Source organism: Loxodonta africana, chromosome Y (genome assembly GCF_030014295.1).
Source record: "Loxodonta africana isolate mLoxAfr1 chromosome Y, mLoxAfr1.hap2, whole genome shotgun sequence".
NCBI classification, from domain to species: domain Eukaryota; kingdom Metazoa; phylum Chordata; class Mammalia; order Proboscidea; family Elephantidae; genus Loxodonta; species Loxodonta africana.
Genome location: NC_087370.1, coordinates 25,302,008 through 25,321,386, shown reverse-complemented (window position 1 = coordinate 25,321,386; position 19,379 = coordinate 25,302,008). Strand labels below are relative to the sequence as shown.

At 49.1% G+C, this 19,379-nt stretch overlaps 1 protein-coding gene across 2 annotated transcripts in view; it reads right to left on the bottom strand.

The window, feature by feature from the left end:
* The window catches only part of LOC135229054 (dehydrogenase/reductase SDR family member on chromosome X-like), a 70,533-nt gene that overhangs the window by 17,827 nt on the left and 33,327 nt on the right, over positions 1 to 19,379 (bottom strand). Inside the window, exon 4 of one of the 2 annotated variants that reach the window (XR_010319863.1) lies at positions 6,149 to 6,434. Coding sequence is in view for 1 of the 2 variants with exons in the window: in XM_064278822.1 (XP_064134892.1) it covers positions 6,351 to 6,434 (84 nt within the window). In the remaining variant the exon portion in view is untranslated. Of the gene's footprint in view, positions 1 to 6,100; positions 6,435 to 19,379 lie in introns of those variants that run through there. The other variant, XM_064278822.1, reaches the window with a different exon arrangement.

Sequence of the window (19,379 nt, the reverse complement as noted above, 5' to 3'; positions counted from 1 at the left end):
GAAATGACTTCGGGGCTCTGAGACCAAACAAAACACCAAACCTGTTGCTGTCGAGTCGATTCCAAATGACCCTATAGGACAGAGCAGAACTGCACCATCGGGTTTCCTAGGTTGTAATGCTTATGAGAAGGAACCCCGGTGGGGCAGTGATTGAGAGCTAGGGCTGCTAACCAATAGGCCGGCAGTTGGAATCCACCAACTGCTCCTTGGAAACCCTATGGGGCAGTACTACTGTCATATAGGGTTGCTATGGGTCAGAATCAACTCAATGGCAACAGGTTTGGGTGTTTTTTTTTGGCTTATATATATATAAACCAAACCAAACCACATAGGGTTTCCAAGGAGAGGCTGATAGGCCCTAACTGGTTAGCAGCCAAGCTCTCAACCACTGGGCCACCAGGGCTCCATGTATACGTGTGTGAGTCTTAGCTATCCATGATGTAACTTCTTTTCAAAATCAGTAACTTCTTTTTAAACTCAACTATAACCTTAAAAAAAAAATTTTTTTTTTTTTATAATCTTAGCAATTAAACGCAAAAGTGGAATGTGGCATTTTAGTGGAATGAGATGAACTGGATTATAAAATTTTTAGCATATGCCACATTTTCTAAAAAAAGGGTATTTCACTGTGGTGCTCACTTTTCCTCGTGTCCTGTCCACTTGGCATCTATGGGTCTTTGTTCGGACAGCTGGTGCCCTTTGATGATGCCCTAAGCACGTGCTTACCCTGCTTCTTGGGTCATCCGGCCCTGCCTAAATCAACACCACCTGGGATGAAGCCCGAAACTGGTACAGTTTTCAGACGGGGGTTTCTCTCCTTCCATCATCCTTCAAACCGTCATCCCCTACGGATCTGCCGATGAAGACCTAGGGGTATTCCAATGGCAAGCCCTCCAAAGACCTGTCCAAACTCTCTTTCTGCTCCTTATAAGTAAGGAGGCCTGGTGGCACAACAGTTAAGCACTGGAAGGGTTGGTCATTTGAACCCACCCAGTGACTCCACAGGAGAAAGACCTGGCCACCTGCTCCTGTAAAGATGGACAGAGTGGGAGAAAAATGTAGAACAAAATTTAAATTCACACACACACACAAAGATTTACTGGTCTGACAGAGACTAGAGGAACTCCTGAGACTATGGCCTCTGGACACCCTGCTAACTCAGAACCAAATTCACTCCCGAGGTCCAACTCTCAGCCCAAGGTTCCTGGCCTATGAAACAAACAATGACACACGTGAGGAACGTGCTTCTTAGTTCAGTCATGTATAAGAGACCAAATGGGCAACTCCTGCCCAAAAGCAAAGACGAGAAGGCAGGAAAGGACAGGAAAAGTGGGCAAAGGGACACAGGGAACCCGGGGTGGAAAGGGGGAGAGTGTTGACACATTGCAGGGATTGCAACCAATATCACAAAACGATTTGTGTATAAATTGTTGAATGAGCAACCAATTTGCTCTATAAATGTTCACCTAAAGCACACACACAAACACACACACACACAAAATGATTGCAGCTTAGGAAACCCTATGGGGGCAGTTCTACTCTGTCACATGGGGTCGCTGTGAGCCGGGATCAAATCCATAATAATAAGTAATTCTCCGTATTGGAGCAGATACACACGTGGACCTGCCGGACGTCTCTCACATCTGTCTGACTTCTGCTTTCGGGTCTCTCTCCTCTCCATTTGTGTGTCAAGAAGCAAAGTCTCGGAGCTGCTGACCTGAGGCTTCCATGGCAACCACAAACGGCTGGATTCACTCGGCAACCTGGAGGGCAGCGTTTTTACCTCTTCATCATCCTCAGGACTTCGCCTCAGCCCCAAGCCACAAGCCCATTCTTCGCTTGATTTCCCTGTTGCTGGAGGCGATGGTTAAAACCTGGTTGGTGCTGTCACTGCGTCTGGGATCACGATTTCCCCAATCTCTCTTCTTCTTACGGGACCCTGGCTGTCGCTTGTCTGTCTGCCTTCTCCTGGGATTCGTCCTGTACTTTTTTTTTTTTTTAACTTATTTTATTTGTTGCTGAGAATGTACACAGCAGAACGGGCACCAATTCATGTTTCTACGTGTACAACTCAGAGATATCGAGTCCATTCTTCGGGTTGTACAAACATCCTCACCCTCTTTTTCCGAACCGTTCCTCCCCCATTCACGTAAGCTCTCATCACGGGCTTTTATACTTAGCTCATTACAGAGCAGCCTGAGCCCTGATGGGTATTTTAAAAAATATTTATCTCCACCTTTGTCCGCATTTGAGAGTCAGAATGACATAGCTGTCCCTTTTCAGAGTACTCTGCCCTGCAAACATAACAAAACAAAAGCAAGCTGCCGTGGCGAGGACTCCGATTCATGGCACCCCCATGTGTGTCAGAGTAGAGCTGGGCTCCACAGGATTTTCAATGGCTGGTTTTTCAGCAGTAGATCTCCAGGCCTTTCTCCCAAGGCACCTCTGGGTAGATCTGGACCACCAACCTCTCAGTTAGCAGCCGAGTGCTTAACCCTTTGCACAGCCCAGGGACTCCACACAGGGACTCCTCTTGGGAATATACCTAGTTTTTTCTTGAGAATTTAATAACATAATTGCTTTTCCCATCTCAGTATGTCTAGCCTTCTGTGTCAGGTTATCATACACTTTGAATCTCACGGACACATTTTCTCCAGGTATACACTAAAAAAAAAACCCGACTCATAGCGACTCTACAGGACAGAGTAGAATTGCCCTGAAGGGTTTCCAAGGAGTGGCTGGTGGATTTGAACTGCCGACCGTTTGGTTAGCAGCCGTAGCTCTTAACCACTGCACCACCAGGGCTCCAGCTGCATACCACCACTCTTAACTCCATGAGATGGACCGACACAGTGACGGAAACAATGGACTTCAACGTACCAACAGTCACGAAGATGGTGTAGGACCAGGCAAAGTTTCATTCCGTTATATCTGGGGTCACCATGAGTCGGAGCTGACTCCCTCCATAGCAGCTAACAATCACAACACGTTACTGAGGTCCTAAGCCACTGGGGCCAGGATAACCCCATGACATAAGGAAACGGGCATTGAGTGCCAGCCTGGTCTCTCTCTTCATCGATCATGGCGGCCAGACCGGGACGATTCCTGGGAAGTCTGTGAGGCGGGTGAGTATGGCTAAGCCTGCCATGAGGCAAACTCACTCTGGCGGCTTTCACATTCTATCAGCCAGCATCCTGACACCAAGGGAACCACAGAAAGTTTCCGAGGACATAGAGCTCCCTCCTTTTTTCCAAGACCACGGTATTTTTCAAGAAAGGCAGAGAATGTAGAGTGTTATTCCAGCTTTCAAATGAGCATCTCAAACTCAACCATGTGGGGCAGTATTTATAGTTAGTGTTGCTGTTGTTAGGTGTCATTGAGTCGGTTCCAACTCATAGTGACACTGTGTGACAGAGTAGAAATGCCCCATAGGTTTTGTTGTTGAGAATATACACAGCAAAACATATACCAATTCGACTGGTTTCTATATGTACAATTCAGTGACATCCTTCAAGCTATACAGCCATTCTCACCCTCCTTTCCTAAGTTGTTCCTCCCTCATTAACATAAACTCACTGCCCCTAAGGTTCTCATCTAACCTTTCGAGTTGCTATTGTCAATCTGATCCCATATAGATAGTTCTTAAAACAGCACAGGGCTCAAGGCAGACATTCTTTACTAGTTAAGCTAACCTACTGTTTGGCTTTAAGATTTCAGGGGATAAATTTGGTTAAAGATTTAAAGATAATCTCAGGGCAATAGTTTCAAGGGTTCATCTAATCTTCATGGCTCCAGAGAGTCTGGAAAATTTGAAATTCTGTTCTGCATTTCCCCCCTCTTGATCAGGATTCTTCTATACAATCTTTGACCAAAACGTTCAGTCATGGTACTGGGTGGACACCATCTAGTTCTGGTCTCACCGCAAAGGAGGCAGTTGTTCATGGAGGCAATTAGCCACGTTCCATATCCTCCTCCCATTCCTGACTCTCCTTCTTCCTCTGTTGCTCCAGGTGAAGAAAGACCAATTGTTGTGTCTCCCCAGAGGGTTTTCTCGACTGTGATCTTTATGGCAGCAGATTGCCAGGTCTTTCTACTGCAGAACTGCTGGGTGGGTTCGAACTGCTGACCTTTCAGTTAGCAGCAAAGTGCTTAAGAGTTGTGCCACCAATGCTAGCTGTCTGAATATAAGTGGGGAACTTCTGTTACCTTCTCCCTTATTCTTTTTGACTTGCGCATTTATGCATCTCTCTTCCCCCATCCACGTATTGTAGAGGCAAAGTGTCTGAGCTGGTAAAGTGCAGGTCGCCCGTGGCAATCACAAAGTGTTGGGTCACTTAGCATGATCCTATAATCCCAGGCGAGGGTGATCAATATCCATCGGTCGCACAGCTCAGCTGCTGAGGGTGGTTAATGGACTGGAGGTGCCAGGGCCCACGTAGCCACGTCCCAGCAGGAGCCAGAGAGCAGAATCCACAGGCAAATGTCAAAGCCGGCAGCACACAGCCGAGGACGCTAACATTAACCTTGGGCCATTCAGAGAGAGAACTAATTGTTTGTGACTGCTAGGTTCCTGCCAATATAAGAGATTCATTCTGCTCAGAACAAACCATGCTCTGAACATCTGCCAAGTCATTCCCCCAAAAGGGCATTTATTTAGTGGTTTCTACGTATGTGAGGCACCAGGGGCCCTGGTGGTGCAGTGGGTAAGCACTCAGCTGCTAACCAAAAGGTCAGGAGTTTGAACCCACCAGCTGCTCCGCAGGAGAAGGGTGTGGCAGTCTGCTTCTATAAGGTTTGTTGTTGTTGTTGTTAGGTGCCGTTGACTTGGTTGCAACTCACAGTGACCCCTGTGTGCAATAGGACAAAACACTGCCCTGTCCTGAGCCATCCTCACAATCATTGCTATGTTTGAGCCCATTGTTGCAGCCACTGTGTCAACCCATCTCATTGAGGGTCTTCCTCTTTTTCGCTGACCCTGTACTTTACCAAGCATGATGTCCTTCTCCAGGGACTGGTCCCTCCTGATAACATGGCCAAAGTATGTGAGATGAAGTCTCACCATCCTTGCTTCCAAGGAGCATTCTGGCTGTACTTCTTCCAAGACAGATTTGTTTGTTCTTCTGGCAGTCTGTGCTATATTCAATATTCTTCACCAGCACCATAATTCAAAACTGTCAGTTCTTCTTCTTTCTTACTTATTCACTGTCAAGTTTTTGCATGCATATGAGGGGACTGAAAATACCACGGCTTGGGTCAGGCGCACCTTAGTCTTCAATTCTGTAAGTGAGTTGATTGCTACCTTGTAGAAAAGTCCCCATATGTTAACCATGTGTACCATAACCATGGTACACATGGGTAACACGTTCAGCTGCTAACTGGAACGCTGGACGTTGGAGTCCACCCAGAGGCACCTCAGAAAAAAGGCCTAGTGATCTACCTCTGAAAAGTCAGCCACTGAAAACCCTGTGGAGCGCAGTTCTACTCTGACACACATGGGGGCGCCAGGAGTGGAAGTCAGCTCGACGGCAACTGGTTTACTCCAGCCCAGATGGACTCTGCTCCCGACAGGGTTCCTGCCTGTGTTGTTTTCGTTTCCGCGTCTCTGTAACGGGCAGCAGGCACGCAGGTGACTGACTGGAGCCTTTGATGGGACCAAATTGAGACTCATCAGAAGGTCTCAACCCTACACGAGAATTTCCCCAGGAACCCTACTCAGAAAGGAAGCTGAACAAGGGGAACGAATGAGCATCTCACGATGCCGTTGTCGGCCTGCTGATTTCATTTCTGAAATGTAAGCCGAGGAGTGATGATTTGCGTTCCGTTACATATCAAATTCCAGTTTTCATACCAGAATATCAAATGTTATTGATCCAAGAAAACCAAAGGTGAAGATAAAGTATTTCAGTTACTTTACCCAAAAAAACCCAAACCCGTTGCTGTCGAGTCGATTCCAACTCCTAGCGACCCTATAGGACAGAGCAGAACTGCCCCATAGGGTTTCCAAGGAGTAGCTAGTGGATTTGAACCACCGACTTTTGGTTAGCAGCCAAATTTTTGACCACTGGGTGACAAGGGCTCCTCAGTAACTTCAGGACACTATGAATTGACTGAGTGGGGGGCAGAGGTGGCTCGCTGGTAGAATTCTCACCTTCCATGCTGGAGACCTGGGTTCCATTCCCGGCAGGTGGACTTCATGCACAGCCCCCGCCCGTCTGCCAGCGGAGGCTTGTGTGTTGCTGTGATGCTGGACAGGCTTCAGGAGATCTTCCAGATGAAGGCAGAGTAGGAACAAAGGCCTGGTGATCTATTTCCAAAGATCAGTCCATGAAAACCTCACGATCACAGTGGTCTCATCCAAAACCCATCATGGGGAAGGTGCAGGACCGTGCCATTGTGCATGGGGGTGTTGTGAGTCGGGGCTGGCTCGGTGGCACCTAACAACAACAGAACAGTTACAAAGGAATAAAATTACAGTTTTCCCACGAGAATATAAAACGTTATTTGTCTAAGAAAACCAAGGTTGAAGATAAGTTCAGTCATTTTAAGGCCCTAGGAACTGAGTAAAGAGCCCTGGTGGTGCAACTGTTGAGCGCTGGGCTGCGAGCCAGAAGGTCAGCAGTTCAAAGGTCAGTGAAAGGTCGCTGGTTCGAACTCATCAGCCGCTCCGAGGGAGGAAGATGTGGCAGTCCGCTTCCATAAAGCTTATCTTGGAAACCCTGTGGGGCCGTTCGACTCTGTCCCATGGGGTCGCCACGAGTCAGAGTTAACTCAATGTCAACGGGTATGAACTGAGTGAAGAAAAAACACGTCTGTTCAGAGAATTCTGTTTACTTCGTTTCGTCATAGAAACGAAGGCCTCTCCTTGGAAACAGTGACCGGCAGCAGACTCCACTGTAGGGTCCACAGCTGCCAGCGTATTGATTGGATTTCTGTGGCTGCCGAAATAGCAGCACCTCACCCGATGTATTTTCAAAAGCTTCTAAGGCTCTCTTGGCACAACTGGATGCATCTATTTTCTTTCAATAGGATTTTATATGATTTTCTGGGAAATGTGTAATGTAAGGCAACAGTGAAAATGTTTAAAAGTTTTTTTGTTGTTGTTTTGTTTTGCTTTTAATTTGAAAATAAAAACAAGGAAAGGGCAAGCCTTCACTCAGAGTCACAACCAGCTTCAGAGAGTCACTTTTTAAATCTCTTCTCAAGTAACTACAGCGAACAGAGAGGAATTTATTTTTAAAAATCAAACAAAACACCCAAGGTACCAACCCTAACCTCCTGGGATACGAGCTGAGTTTGGTGGCCGCCTGGAGCCTATCCCTCAGTCCTGGGAGCGAAGAGGACAAAATGTTAAAATGTTAAAGAAGCAATGCTCTGTGCTCTGTGTGAAAGTCAACTGCCATTTAGAAAAATAATGGGAGCTGTCTTAGCCTCCTAGCACTGCTGTAACAGAAATACCACACGTGGGTGGCTTTTAAGAACAGAAATTTATTTTGCTCACAGTTCAGGAGGCTAGAAGTCCGAATTCAGGATGCTGGCTCTAGAGGAGGGCTGTCTGTCTTTGTCTCTGTCTGGTCTGGAGGAAGGTCCTTGTCTCACCTCAGCTTCTGTTTCTTGGTTCCTTGGAGATCTTCCTGTCGCATCTATCGTCCCCTATCTGGGTTTGCATGCCTCTGTGCCTAATCTGCTCTTTATATCTCAAAGGTGATTAGGTTTAAGACACACCTTCCACTGATATGGCCTCAGTAACACAACAAGGAAAATCCTATTCCCAAATGGGATCCATTCATAGGTATGCTGTTGTGTGCCCTTGAGTTGATCCCATGGCACAGAGTAGACTGCCCCCTAAGGTTTCCTAGGCTGTAATCTTTATGGAAGCTGACTGCTAGGTCCTTCTCCTTCACAGCCACTGGACAGCACAAGATGGAGGATGGAAGGTGGAGACAAGATGGAGGGTGGAGAGAGTTGGAGGGTGAGTATAGAGTGGAGGGTGTACGCCCATTCCTCACTTATCCACATGGTCAGGTTCCAAAGACCAGCCCACTGTGTGAAAATTGGCATTATGTGAAAACGGAGGATGCCCACATCGGATCATAAGATGGAGGATGACTATATCATTACATAACTGCCAAATTACATTGTCACATAACTGTCAAACCACTGAGCATCATAGCCCAGCCAAGTTGACACACAACCTTAACCAACACAGCCAGTGTTACTCTTGCCTCCCACCTCTGTGTTCATTACTGCCAGACATACACTGTTAATGTACAAAATAGTCAGATGGTAGATTTTTTACTACTGGTACAAATGTGAAATATCAGATAATGAGATAGTCGGTAAGTGAGGAGTAAGCATATACAAAATGGAGGATGGGGAGGATACAAGATGGAGGATGGAGGGTGGAGACAAGGCAGAGGATAAGGGGTAGAGACAAGATGGAGGGTGGATACAAGATGGAGGATGGATATAAAATGGAGGACGAGGAGACAGAAGATGGAGGACAGGAAGTGGATACAAGATGGAGGACAGAGATGGCAACAAGATGGAGGGTGGATACAAGACGGAGGACTGGGGTGGATACAAGGTGGGGGATGGGGATGGCTACAAAATGGAGGACTGGGGTGGAGACAAGATGGAGGATGGGGTGGAGACAAGATGGAGGATGGGGTGAAGACAAGATGGAGGACAGGGAGTTATCATGAGGAAGAGTCTTACAGACTACTTTACACTATCTCTGTCTTTCCACAATGTCTTTATTAAATAGTTTACTTTAAGATCTTACATTAATTTCATCAATTCCTTAAGGACAAACACACATTACCAGGTTCTTGGCTTTTCCGGATGCCAGAGATCTCAGATCACCAAAGCAGGGAGAAATGAAGGAGACAGGGCAAGCTTATGGCAAGCGAGGACAGCAATTCAATGGTGCAGTTCAATGATGCCATTCGATGGTTGGTGATGATCTTCAGTCTCAGCGGTTAGCGATGGTCTCTAAATCATGCATCATTCCTGGTGGGCTCGTGAGCCTGGTAGCAGGAAGGTCTACGAGTAAACCCAGGACGAGCTGCTGCTGCCCGCTGCTTCGTGACCGTTCCCTTCAACATCTCTTAAACTTAAGAGAAAGCCCAGGCTAGCTGCTGCTGCCCACTGCTTCTTAAGTTCTCAATGTATGACCAAGTGGCTCTGGGAAGGCTCTGAGCCCCATTGTTTCCTTCTCCTGCTTCTTTTATACTCCTTGGAGCTCTTTCAGCTCATCTGGTTGATGTTGATAAAGTCAGATGATGTTATGTTGGTTTCTTCTAGATAAAGTCTGTCAGTCTCTCTGGTTGTCCTGATATAACTATCTTCCTCAGTCCAGCCCACTATGTCTTTTTATCTCTTGGGCCTGCTCCCCACACATTATAAACTGAAGATGATAGCCACATTTGTCTCTACATGTCCCAACATGTCTCTTGACCTGCTCTCCACAGGAGTGGAGACAAGATGGAGTGTGGAGACAAGATAGAAGGTGGAGAGTGGATACAAGATGGAGGATGGGGGGTGGGGACAAGATGGAGGGTGGAGACAAGATGGAGGATGGAGAGTGAAGACAAGATGGAGGATGGGGGTGGAGACAAGATGGAGGCCAGAGAGTGGAGAAAAGATGGAGGATGGGGGTGGATACAAGGAGGATGGGGTAGATACAAGATGAAGGATGGGGCAGAGACAAGATGTAGGATGGGAGGTAGATACAAGATGGAGGATAAAGATTGGAGACAAGATGGAAGATGGAGGGTGGATACGAGATGCAGAATGGAGGGTAGAGACGAGACGGAGGATAAGAAGTGGGTACAGGATAGAGGATGGGGGTGAATACAAGATGGAGGATGGGGGCAGAAACAAGATGGAGGATGGAGGGGGGTACAAGATGGGGGTGGAGACAAGGTAGAGGGTGGAGAGTGTATCAAGATGGAGAATGGTGGCTCTGGGGTGGACTGGAACCTCCAACCTTTCAGTTAGCAGCTAAGTGTGTTGACCGTTTGGACCACCCAATGCCCCCTGTCTGAGAAGAGTCAAAAGCCCTTGTCATTCGTTACAGTGTAGGGCTTCCTGGGGCCGGTGGTCTTAGCTGCAGGGCTCCGTGCACTTAGACCAGGGCAGATGCAAGCTGGACATGGTAGACTTGGCAGGTGGGGCTTTGGGAGGGCCACATCTGAGTTAACAGGTGGGCTTGGGGACTGCGGGAATTGCCCATCTGAGCCATGGGGATGTGACTGACCATCCCAGGGTGGGTAGGGCCACCGTGACGCGCCACCCAGATCCCCCAGTCAGTGGGGGGGGGGGGTGAGGGGTGGGGCCTGCTCTCTGGACAACTGTCAGACCCCTGGGTGGGCAACTTGTCTCCCTGGAAGAACCCCCCTCATCAAAATAAGGCCTCTTCCAACATGCATGGGGTGGGGACAGAGTGACTGGTCCCCTGGCTCCAACTCGGGGCCACTCTGCAGGGTCCTGCCACTCACAACTTGGCCCCTGCTCAGCTTCACTTCCCTCCGTCCACTGCCTTGGGGAGTATAAACCCGGTTAACCTGGAGCCCTCTTCTGTCATCTCGGGATCTGTTTCCACGATCTGCAACAGGGCTACCAGCTCTGAGGGCCGGTGAAGATGAGGGGCAGTGAAGGAGACTCAAAAATAATAATGTGGGAGGTGGTGGATAAATGGGCCCCCTTGGTATTCATGTTTGCTGCGGTTACTTCTTATTTTCAGTAGTGCCATGTCAGCAAATGAAGGTCCCGAAAGCTTGACTCCATCCACGTCATGAAGGTCAACTCTACTTTGAGGAGGCAGCTCTTCCCCAGTCATATTTTGACTGCCTTCCAACCTGGGGGGCTCATCTTCCAGCAGTATCTAGAACAATGTTCTGCTGTGGTCCATAGGGTTTTCATTGGCTGACTTTCAGAAATAGATTGCCAGGCCTTTCTTCCTAGTCTGTCTTAGTCTGGAAGCTCTGATGAAACCTGTCCATCATGGACATGTAAATTTAAATGATTACATCTTAGCAGACCCCTTTTCCAAACAAGGTCATGTCCACATGTGTCAGGATTACAGCTCCAAACATATCTGTTTGGGGGGACACAGTCAATCCATAAAACTCCCTATTTCCTTAGACCATTCTGTGTTGCTCTTTTCCGGAACCTTCCACTCACCACAAGAAGCCGTGGCTAAACAGCCCTTTATTGCCTACTTTCTCTGGTAAGCACACTCCACATGCTCTCACCCTGGGCATGGATGGAACTGTGTTCTACTCTGAGACCACGGGGCACCGAGAGCTCTGGGGTGAGCCGACTCCAGACCCAGGAGGAGAAAAAAAAAAAAAAAAAGCAGCACTCAAATTTATCCATGATTCCAATATCGCCCTGCCTCTGATCGACCCTGTGGGGTGAGACAACCACAAAACTTTGCCTGTGGTTGCAGCCCTGACTGGCATCGCTGTGCACAGCTAATCCATCTGGGGGCGCAGCCTCCGCTCTCAGTGGAGGGGACTTGGACACCCCCAAATCTCAATGATCGTTTCCTGTAAGCACGGGTACCTGGGTGCCTGATTCCCATGAGGCTGCCCGATGCTGGTGGTTTGTTCCCTCCATAGTGAACTGCAGGCTCAGAATCAAGCCCCTTTGGGCAGTCAGTCCTCTGTGGCAGGGCAGGAAGGGCGCACAGTGCCTGCTGGGACATGACAGGGATGGGCAAGGAACACTGATCTGAACAAGGCACAGAGATGGGGTCAGCTCCGTAAACAGGGGTGTGTGTGTGTGTGTGTGTGTGTGTGTAAAGGTGGAGGGTATGTGTATGGTATGTGTTTGGTGTGGTGTGTGTCTGTCTTATCTATCAATCTTACCTATCTCTCTATCATCTGTCTCTGTTATCTATCTACCTATCTATTTATCGTCTGTCTCCATCTATCCACCCACCCACCCACCCACCCATCCACCCATCCATCATCTCTCTCTCAATCATCTATCTATCTACGGCAGTGGTTCTCAACCAGGGGTGATTTTGCCCCCAGGGGACACTTGGCCATGTCTGGGGACATTTTTCGTTTTCACAACTGGGGAGGGGGGAGCTAGTGGCATCCAGTTGGTGGAGACTAGGGGTGCTGCTCAACACCCTACAGCGCACAGGACGGCCCCCACCACAGAGGGTGGTCCAGATCTAAGTGTCAATAGCACTGAAGCTGAGAAACCTGGTCTAAAAGATTGGATTTTTAACATTAAAAACGGCAGACTTGGCAACATTCCCCTGACGGTTCAGGCTGGAGCCCCACATAGTCCCTGAGTCAGCCTCTGAGTCTCCGAAGCTGAAGGTGGACTCACATGCCCTTGGGCCCCCACCCCCCAGTCTGTTTCAGGGCAATGTGGCCCCACCAGGATTTCCCATGCTGTAGCCCTGGTGACACAGTGGTTAACTGCTCAGCTCAGCAGTGGGAACCCACCAGCGGCTCCACGGGAAGAAAGACCTGGCAATCTGCTTCCGTGAAGGTTACTGCCTAGGAAACCTTATGGGCCGGTTCTACTCTGTCCTATAGGGTCCCTATGGGTCAAAATTGACTTGACGGCACCCAGCCCCCAGTAGTTCTTACAGAGCCTCAACTTTTTACAAAACAGAGCTCCAGAAGGCATCAGAACACACAAGGCCTCCGCTCTGCCAGCTTTAGGAAAGGAAGGGCAGCCGGGGATACCTGAGACCCCACCCCACCCAGGTCCCCTTGTAAATGAGACCCCGTGCGTAGAATCCAGCTCATGAGGGCACGGGGGCTGGTTCAGGGGCTGTTACCCTCACAGGCGCGCCCTGCTCCACTTGGATTTTATTTTTCAGGCTTGTTGGTGTCAGCCAGTTTGGATGATTTTATTTCGGGTCAGCCCGCTCACCTGCCTCCACCCCCCTTCTTCCCCGTCCCCCCATCTCCTTCCACCTCACTGGCACGCACAAACATCTCTGCTTTCACGCATATTTTAATCTGCCTGACTTACTGTTACGGACTGACCTGTGTCCTGCAAAAAGGTGTTGGAATCCTAACCACTATACCTGAGGATGTGACCCCATTTGGGATTGGGGCTTTGTTACGTTAATGAGGTCATATCGGTGTAGAACCAAAAACCCGTTGCCTTAAAGTGGATTCCAACTCAGCAACCCTATAGGACAGAGTAGAACTGCTCCATAGGGTTTCCAAGGAGCAGCTGATAGATTCGAACTCCTGACCTTTGGGTTGGCAGCCAAGCTGTTAACCACTGCTCCAAAAACAATCATTTTTAAGATACAAAAAGAGCAGATTCGGCACAGAAGAAGCAAGCAAGCAGAGAGATGGGGGAAGACAGATGCCACGTGGAGATCTCCAAGGAGCAGAAGCTGAAAAGAGACAAGGACCTTCCCCCAGAGCCGACAGAGAGAGAGCCTTCCCCCAGAGCCAGCGCCCGGAGTTTAGACTTCTAGCCTCCTGGACTGTGAGGAAATAAATTTCTGTTCGTTAAAGCCACCCCCTTGTGGTATTTGTTACAGCGGCGCTAGGAGACGCAGACACTTATTTAGATTTTCAACTTAAATAAGTTTAAATTTTTACATCTCCTGTTCATTTTGCTCCCCACATAATCAAAATAGATTTTTTAAAATGCCTTGTTTTACCTTTCTGTCTGCCTTTGATTTTCTCTGTAAACTCTGGGTTTGGGGAAGCATTTCCTAGTTTTACTAAAACCGTGATGCCTGGTTCTCCAATCTTTCCAAAAGCCAAATAAACCCTGTGGATTTAATTTTCACTCATTCAGCACTGTCTTTTAACAACTCCTTCACGGAGACCCGTCTCGAACGAAATCACACCGTTTTATTGGGCCTTCAAGGAAGGTGGTTTATTCGGTTCTTTTTTTCTGCTCTACTTTATCATTCGTCCTGACAGACACCAGGCCGACAGTGACTTGCAGAATTTCCAAAGGACGGAGGCGAAGGAGGCGTCTGAGGCATCAATTACTAACGTGTCTTCAACCTCTGGGGCCCTGGCTGTGGCTGGCTCAGCTGCAGTGTCCTTGGCTGGAGGCGAAAGCCCAGCACCGGCTCTTTGAAGTCAGGAATACTATCTCCGTGTGGAAGCAGCTAAATTAATTTCCAAGGGATGGCCAGGAATCTCGGGGCAGCCGATATTAAACTGGTGGGACTTTGGCAGAGAAGGAAGAGGAGAAGCGAAGGCCGAGAGGAGAAGCGGTGAGCCAATCACCCAGAACAGAAGGAGGGGAAGGGGTGGCCAGGGGCTGGTACCAACATCCCCTGTAGGGCGCTTTGCTGGTTCTGATCACAGGAGAACGCGCTTACGTTTTGTGTCCTGATCGACTCCAGTACTGTAATATGTTAAGAAGAAGCACTGATGATACTGTGATTAAGAGCTTGGCTGCTAACAAAAGTTTGGCAGTTTGAACCCACCCAGTGGCTCCGCAGACGAAAGACTTGGCCATCAGCTCCTGTAAAGATTACAGCCAAGAACACCCTATGGGCAGTTCTATACTGTCATATGGGGTTGCTATGAGTCCGAATTGACTCAACACCTAATAACAACATGTATCTATGGAGCCCTGGTGGCACAGTAGTTAAGAGATTGGCTGCTAACCAAAAGGTGGGCAATTTGAATCCACCCGCAGCTCCTTGGAAACCCTATGGGGCAGTTCTACTCTGTCCTATAGTGTTGCTATGAGTCAGAATTGACTCCATGGCAACGGGTTTGGCTTCTTTTCCTTTGTATCACTTTGGTTAAAGTGATTGACTGTTAACCAAAAGGTTGGCAGTTCAAAACCACCAGCGGCCCTGAGTGAGAAAGATGGGGCAGTCAGCTTCTGTAGAGATTTACAGCCTTGGAAACCCTGTGGGGTAGCTGTGAGTCAGAACTGACTCAACAGCAGTGGGTTTTCTTTAAATAGTCTACATACCTATGGAGCCCCTGGGTGGTGCAAGCAGGTAATGCGCTCAGCTGCTAATCAAAAGGTTGGAGGTTTGAGTCCACCCAGAGGCACCTGGGAAGAAAGGCCGGGCAATCGACTTTGCAATATCAGCCAATGAAAACCCCATGGAGCACAGTTCTATTCTGACACCTATGAGTCAGAATCAACTTGATGGCAAAATTTTTTTTCCTTTTTTAAATCTTCTATACTCTATATGGGAAACCCTGGTGGCGTAGTGATTAAGTGCTCTAGCTGTTAACCAAAGGGTTGGCGGTTTGAATCCGCAGGCGCTCCTTGGAAACTCTATGGGGCAGTTCTACTCCGTCCTATAGGGTCGCTATGAGTCGGAATCGACGCGATGGCACTGGGTTTGGTTTTTTGGTTTATACTCTATATATCTACATTATCTGTGGGGTCCCTGGCTGAAAGGTTGGAGATTGGAGTCCACCCAGAAGTACCTTGGAAGAAAGGCCTGGCAAGCTACTTCTGACCAGTCAGCCACTGAAAACCCCGTGGGGCACAGGGCTTCTCTAACACGCTTGAGGTCATTGTGAGTCGTTGTCCACTCGACAGAAGCTAGGTAGCTGGGCTCGCAGGGGTGTGTACAAAACTGACAGCCAGCAGGTGCAGAAAAACAGGCCAGTGTCTCTCCCTCCCTCCCTCCTCCCACTGAGCCGAGACTGGGACCGAGAAATCAGGACCGGAGCAAGGCTGAGCGTGTAATTGTCCCCAGGTTGTGACAAAGGCCTCACACGGACCCCTTAAATCCCTCAATCAGCTTCCTAAGGTAGGGGTGGTATCAGCTCCACACAGACAAGAGACCGCGCTTTCTGGTGGGGAAGTGCAGGGTCCCAGTTAGCCTGAGCTCAGGTGCAGGGGCACGCCAGCAGCCCAGGCTCAGCGGGGATGAGCTGGATCCGGGGCCTCAGACCCTGAGGAGGGTTTGCAAACAGAGGACGCAGGCAGGGAAGCTCTCTGCAGGAAATGACACTGCAGTGGACGTCAGGGGCTTTGTTTTTGATTCGGAGCTGATGATAACCCACACGGAATTTTAACGTTCTCTCCAGCACTGCAATTACAAAAGCTAGCGCGTATAGTTATAGCGATTTCGAACAATGCAGTACTGGGAGCAGCCCAGTGGTTGATGGATGATGGATGATGGATGATGGATGATGCTTGTCCCCTCCCCAGGGGACACTTGGCACTGTCTGTGGTCATTTTTGATTGTCACAACTAGGGAGGATGTTACTGGGATCTGGCGGCTGGAGACCAGGGATGCTGCTCAGCACCATACAGTGCACAGGACGGCCCCACCACAGAGAATGACTAGGAGGTGGAGACCAGGGATGCTGCTCAACACCCTACAGTGCATAGGACGGCCCCACCACAGAGAATGACTAGGGGGTGGAGACCAGGGATGCTGCCCAACACACTACAGTGCACAGGACAGCCCCCACCACAGAGGATGACTAGGGGGTGGAGACCAGGGATGCTGCTCAACACCCTACAGTGCACAGGACGGCCCCACCACAGAGGATGACTAGGGGGTGGAGACCAGGGATGCTGCTAACACCCTACAGTGCACAGAACGGCCCCACCACAGGGAATGACTAGGGGATGGAGACCAGGGGTGCTGCTCAACACCCTACAGTGTACAGGATGGCCTCCACCACAGAGGATGACTAGGGGGTGGAGAACAGGGATGCTGCTCAACACCCTACAGGTCATAGGATGGCCCCACCACAGAGGATGACTAGGGGGTGGAGAACAGGGATGCTGCTCAACACCCTACAGGTCATAGGATGGCCCCACCACAGAGGATGACTAGGGGGTGGAGACCAGGGATGCTGCTCAACACCCTACAGGGCACAGGACGGCCCCAAGCACAGAGAATGACTAGGGGGTGGAGACCAGGGATGCTGCTCAACACCCTACAGTGCACAGGACGGCCCCACCACAGAGAATGACTAGTGGGTGGAGACCAGGGATGCTGCTCAACACCCTACAGTGCACAGGACGGCCCCACCACAGAGAATGACTAGGGGGTGGAGACCAGGGATCCTGCTCAACACCCTACAGGGCACAGGACGGCCCCACCACAGAGGATGACTAGGGGGTGGAGACCAGGGATGCTGCTCAACAGCCTACAGGGCACAGGATGGCCCCACCAGAGAGAATGACTAGGGGGTGGAGACCAGGGATGCTGCTCAACACCCTACAGTGCACAGGACGGCCCCACCACAGACAATGATGGAGCCCCAAATGTCCACAATGCTGAGGCTGAGAAACTCAAGAGTATTCAGTAACATTATCCCAGAAAAGTCCCACACTTTTACACACTCATGAGAAGTGGGATCCAGGTATGGGCCTCTGGTGCCTTGCTCCTATGTTGTCTTCTGTTGTGACCATGTGTTGGTTATTATGGACAGCTGGGCTCGGCCACTCCATCCTTTGGCTCATCGGTGCTTCACAGGCTGTTTTTTAAGCGTATTACAACCGCCCGGCAGTACGTTCGGTCCTTTTTCCAGGGAAGTGATTGCACATATATAATTGAACCACGAGCCACATTTCCTAACACCCAGGCACATCCTGAAAGCATCTGGGTGCCCCTGGCAGCCACACGAGCCCCTAAGTCACAGGGACAGGTTTATAACTGACTCCAGTCACAGACCTGGTACACCACAGTCTATGCCGCCACCCTGAAGCTCTTATCACGGACAGAATTGTGTCCCCCAAAAACCCTGGTGGCGTGGTGGTTTAGCACTCGGCTGCTAACTGAAAGGTCGGTGGTTAGAACCCACTAGCCGCTCTGAGGGAGAGAGATGTGGCAGTCTGCTTCCGTAAAGATCACGGCCTTGGAAACCCTACGGGGCAGTTCTACTCTCTCCTGTAGGGTTGCTATGAATCGGAATCGACTTGATGGCAACGGGTTTGATTTTTGGTTAATTATCATGGAAGCAGAAACCCTGGTGGTGTAGTGGTTAAGTGCTACGGCTGATAACCAAAGGGTTGGCACTTTGAATCCGCCAGGTGCTCCTTGGAAACTCTGTGGGGCAGTTCTGCTGTGTCCTATAGGGTCGCTATCAGTCAGAATCGACTCAACGTCCCTGGGTTTGGTTTGGGTTTGGTATTACGGAAGCAGGCTGCCATATTTTTTTCCTGCAGGATGGCTGGTAGATTCGAACCACAGACCTTTGGGTTAGCAGCCAAGCATGTAACAATTACACCACCAGGGCTCCTTTGAATATGTTAGTGTAAGAAGAAATACGATTTAAAAACAAGAGGTTTTAATTCTCTTTGTTGAAAATAAGGGCATGATAACAACGAAACTGTCTATGGTCTTAAAAGCCTGTGAGTGGCCATCTAGGATACACCACTGGTCTCACCTCTTTGGGAGCAAGGAAGAAAGAAGAAAACTAAAGACACAAGGGAATGATTAGTCCAGTGGACCACAACTACCACGGCCTCCACCAGACCGAGTCCAGCACAACTAGATGGTGCCCGGCTACCACCACTGACGGCTCTGACAGGGATCACAATAGAGGGTCCCGGACAGAGCTGGAGAAAATGTAAAACAAAATTCTAACTCACAAAAAAAGACCAGACTTGCTGGCCTGACAGAGACTGGAGAAACCCTGAGAGTATGGCCCCTGGACACTCAGCTCAGTAATGAGGTCACTGCTGGGGTTCACCCTTCAGCCAAAGGTTGAACAGGCGGGGCTCACCCGCCCTGGGGCAGGCACTGGAAGGCAGGAGGGGACAGGAAAGCTGGTAATAGGGAACCCAGGGTTGAGAAGGGAGAGTGTTGACATGTCGTGGGGTTGGCAACCAATGGCATACAACAATGTGTGTACGATGTTTGACGAGAAACTAGTTTTTTCTGTAAACCTTCATCTAAAGTACAATAAAAGAGAAAAAAAGAAAAAGGGCATGACAACAATGAGGAAATTGATAAAATTATTTAAATAATCAGACGTCACTTTAGATAACTTGTCATTCCAAGTTCCTTCCCTGTTCCTTTGAAAAGTATACACATCTAGGTGGCCTCCCCCCAAAGATGTGGCGGCTCCACCTTTGAAATGTGACTTCAGGTGAGCCTCCCCACCTTCCTGTGTCCTGGAAGATTGACAGTGACCTCAAATACCCTGCCATAAAGATACCGGGAAATTAGCAATTTTCTCTTCAACATGACTGTAATGAGGCGTGCCCACTCAGTTATATAAAGGATAAGACTCCTTTCTGTCCCGGCCAATCTCTTTAGTGGATCGCCCGCGTTGAACAGGAAAACGAATAGCAGTCATCTTTCTTTGATTTGAAGGTTTTCCTTTTTTTTAATCCACAAAACCAAATATTAACCATAAAAAGCCCGACCCAAATTGCAAAAGCCAGCTAGAAGCTGCTCTATAGCAATGTCAGTTTGTCTTGTC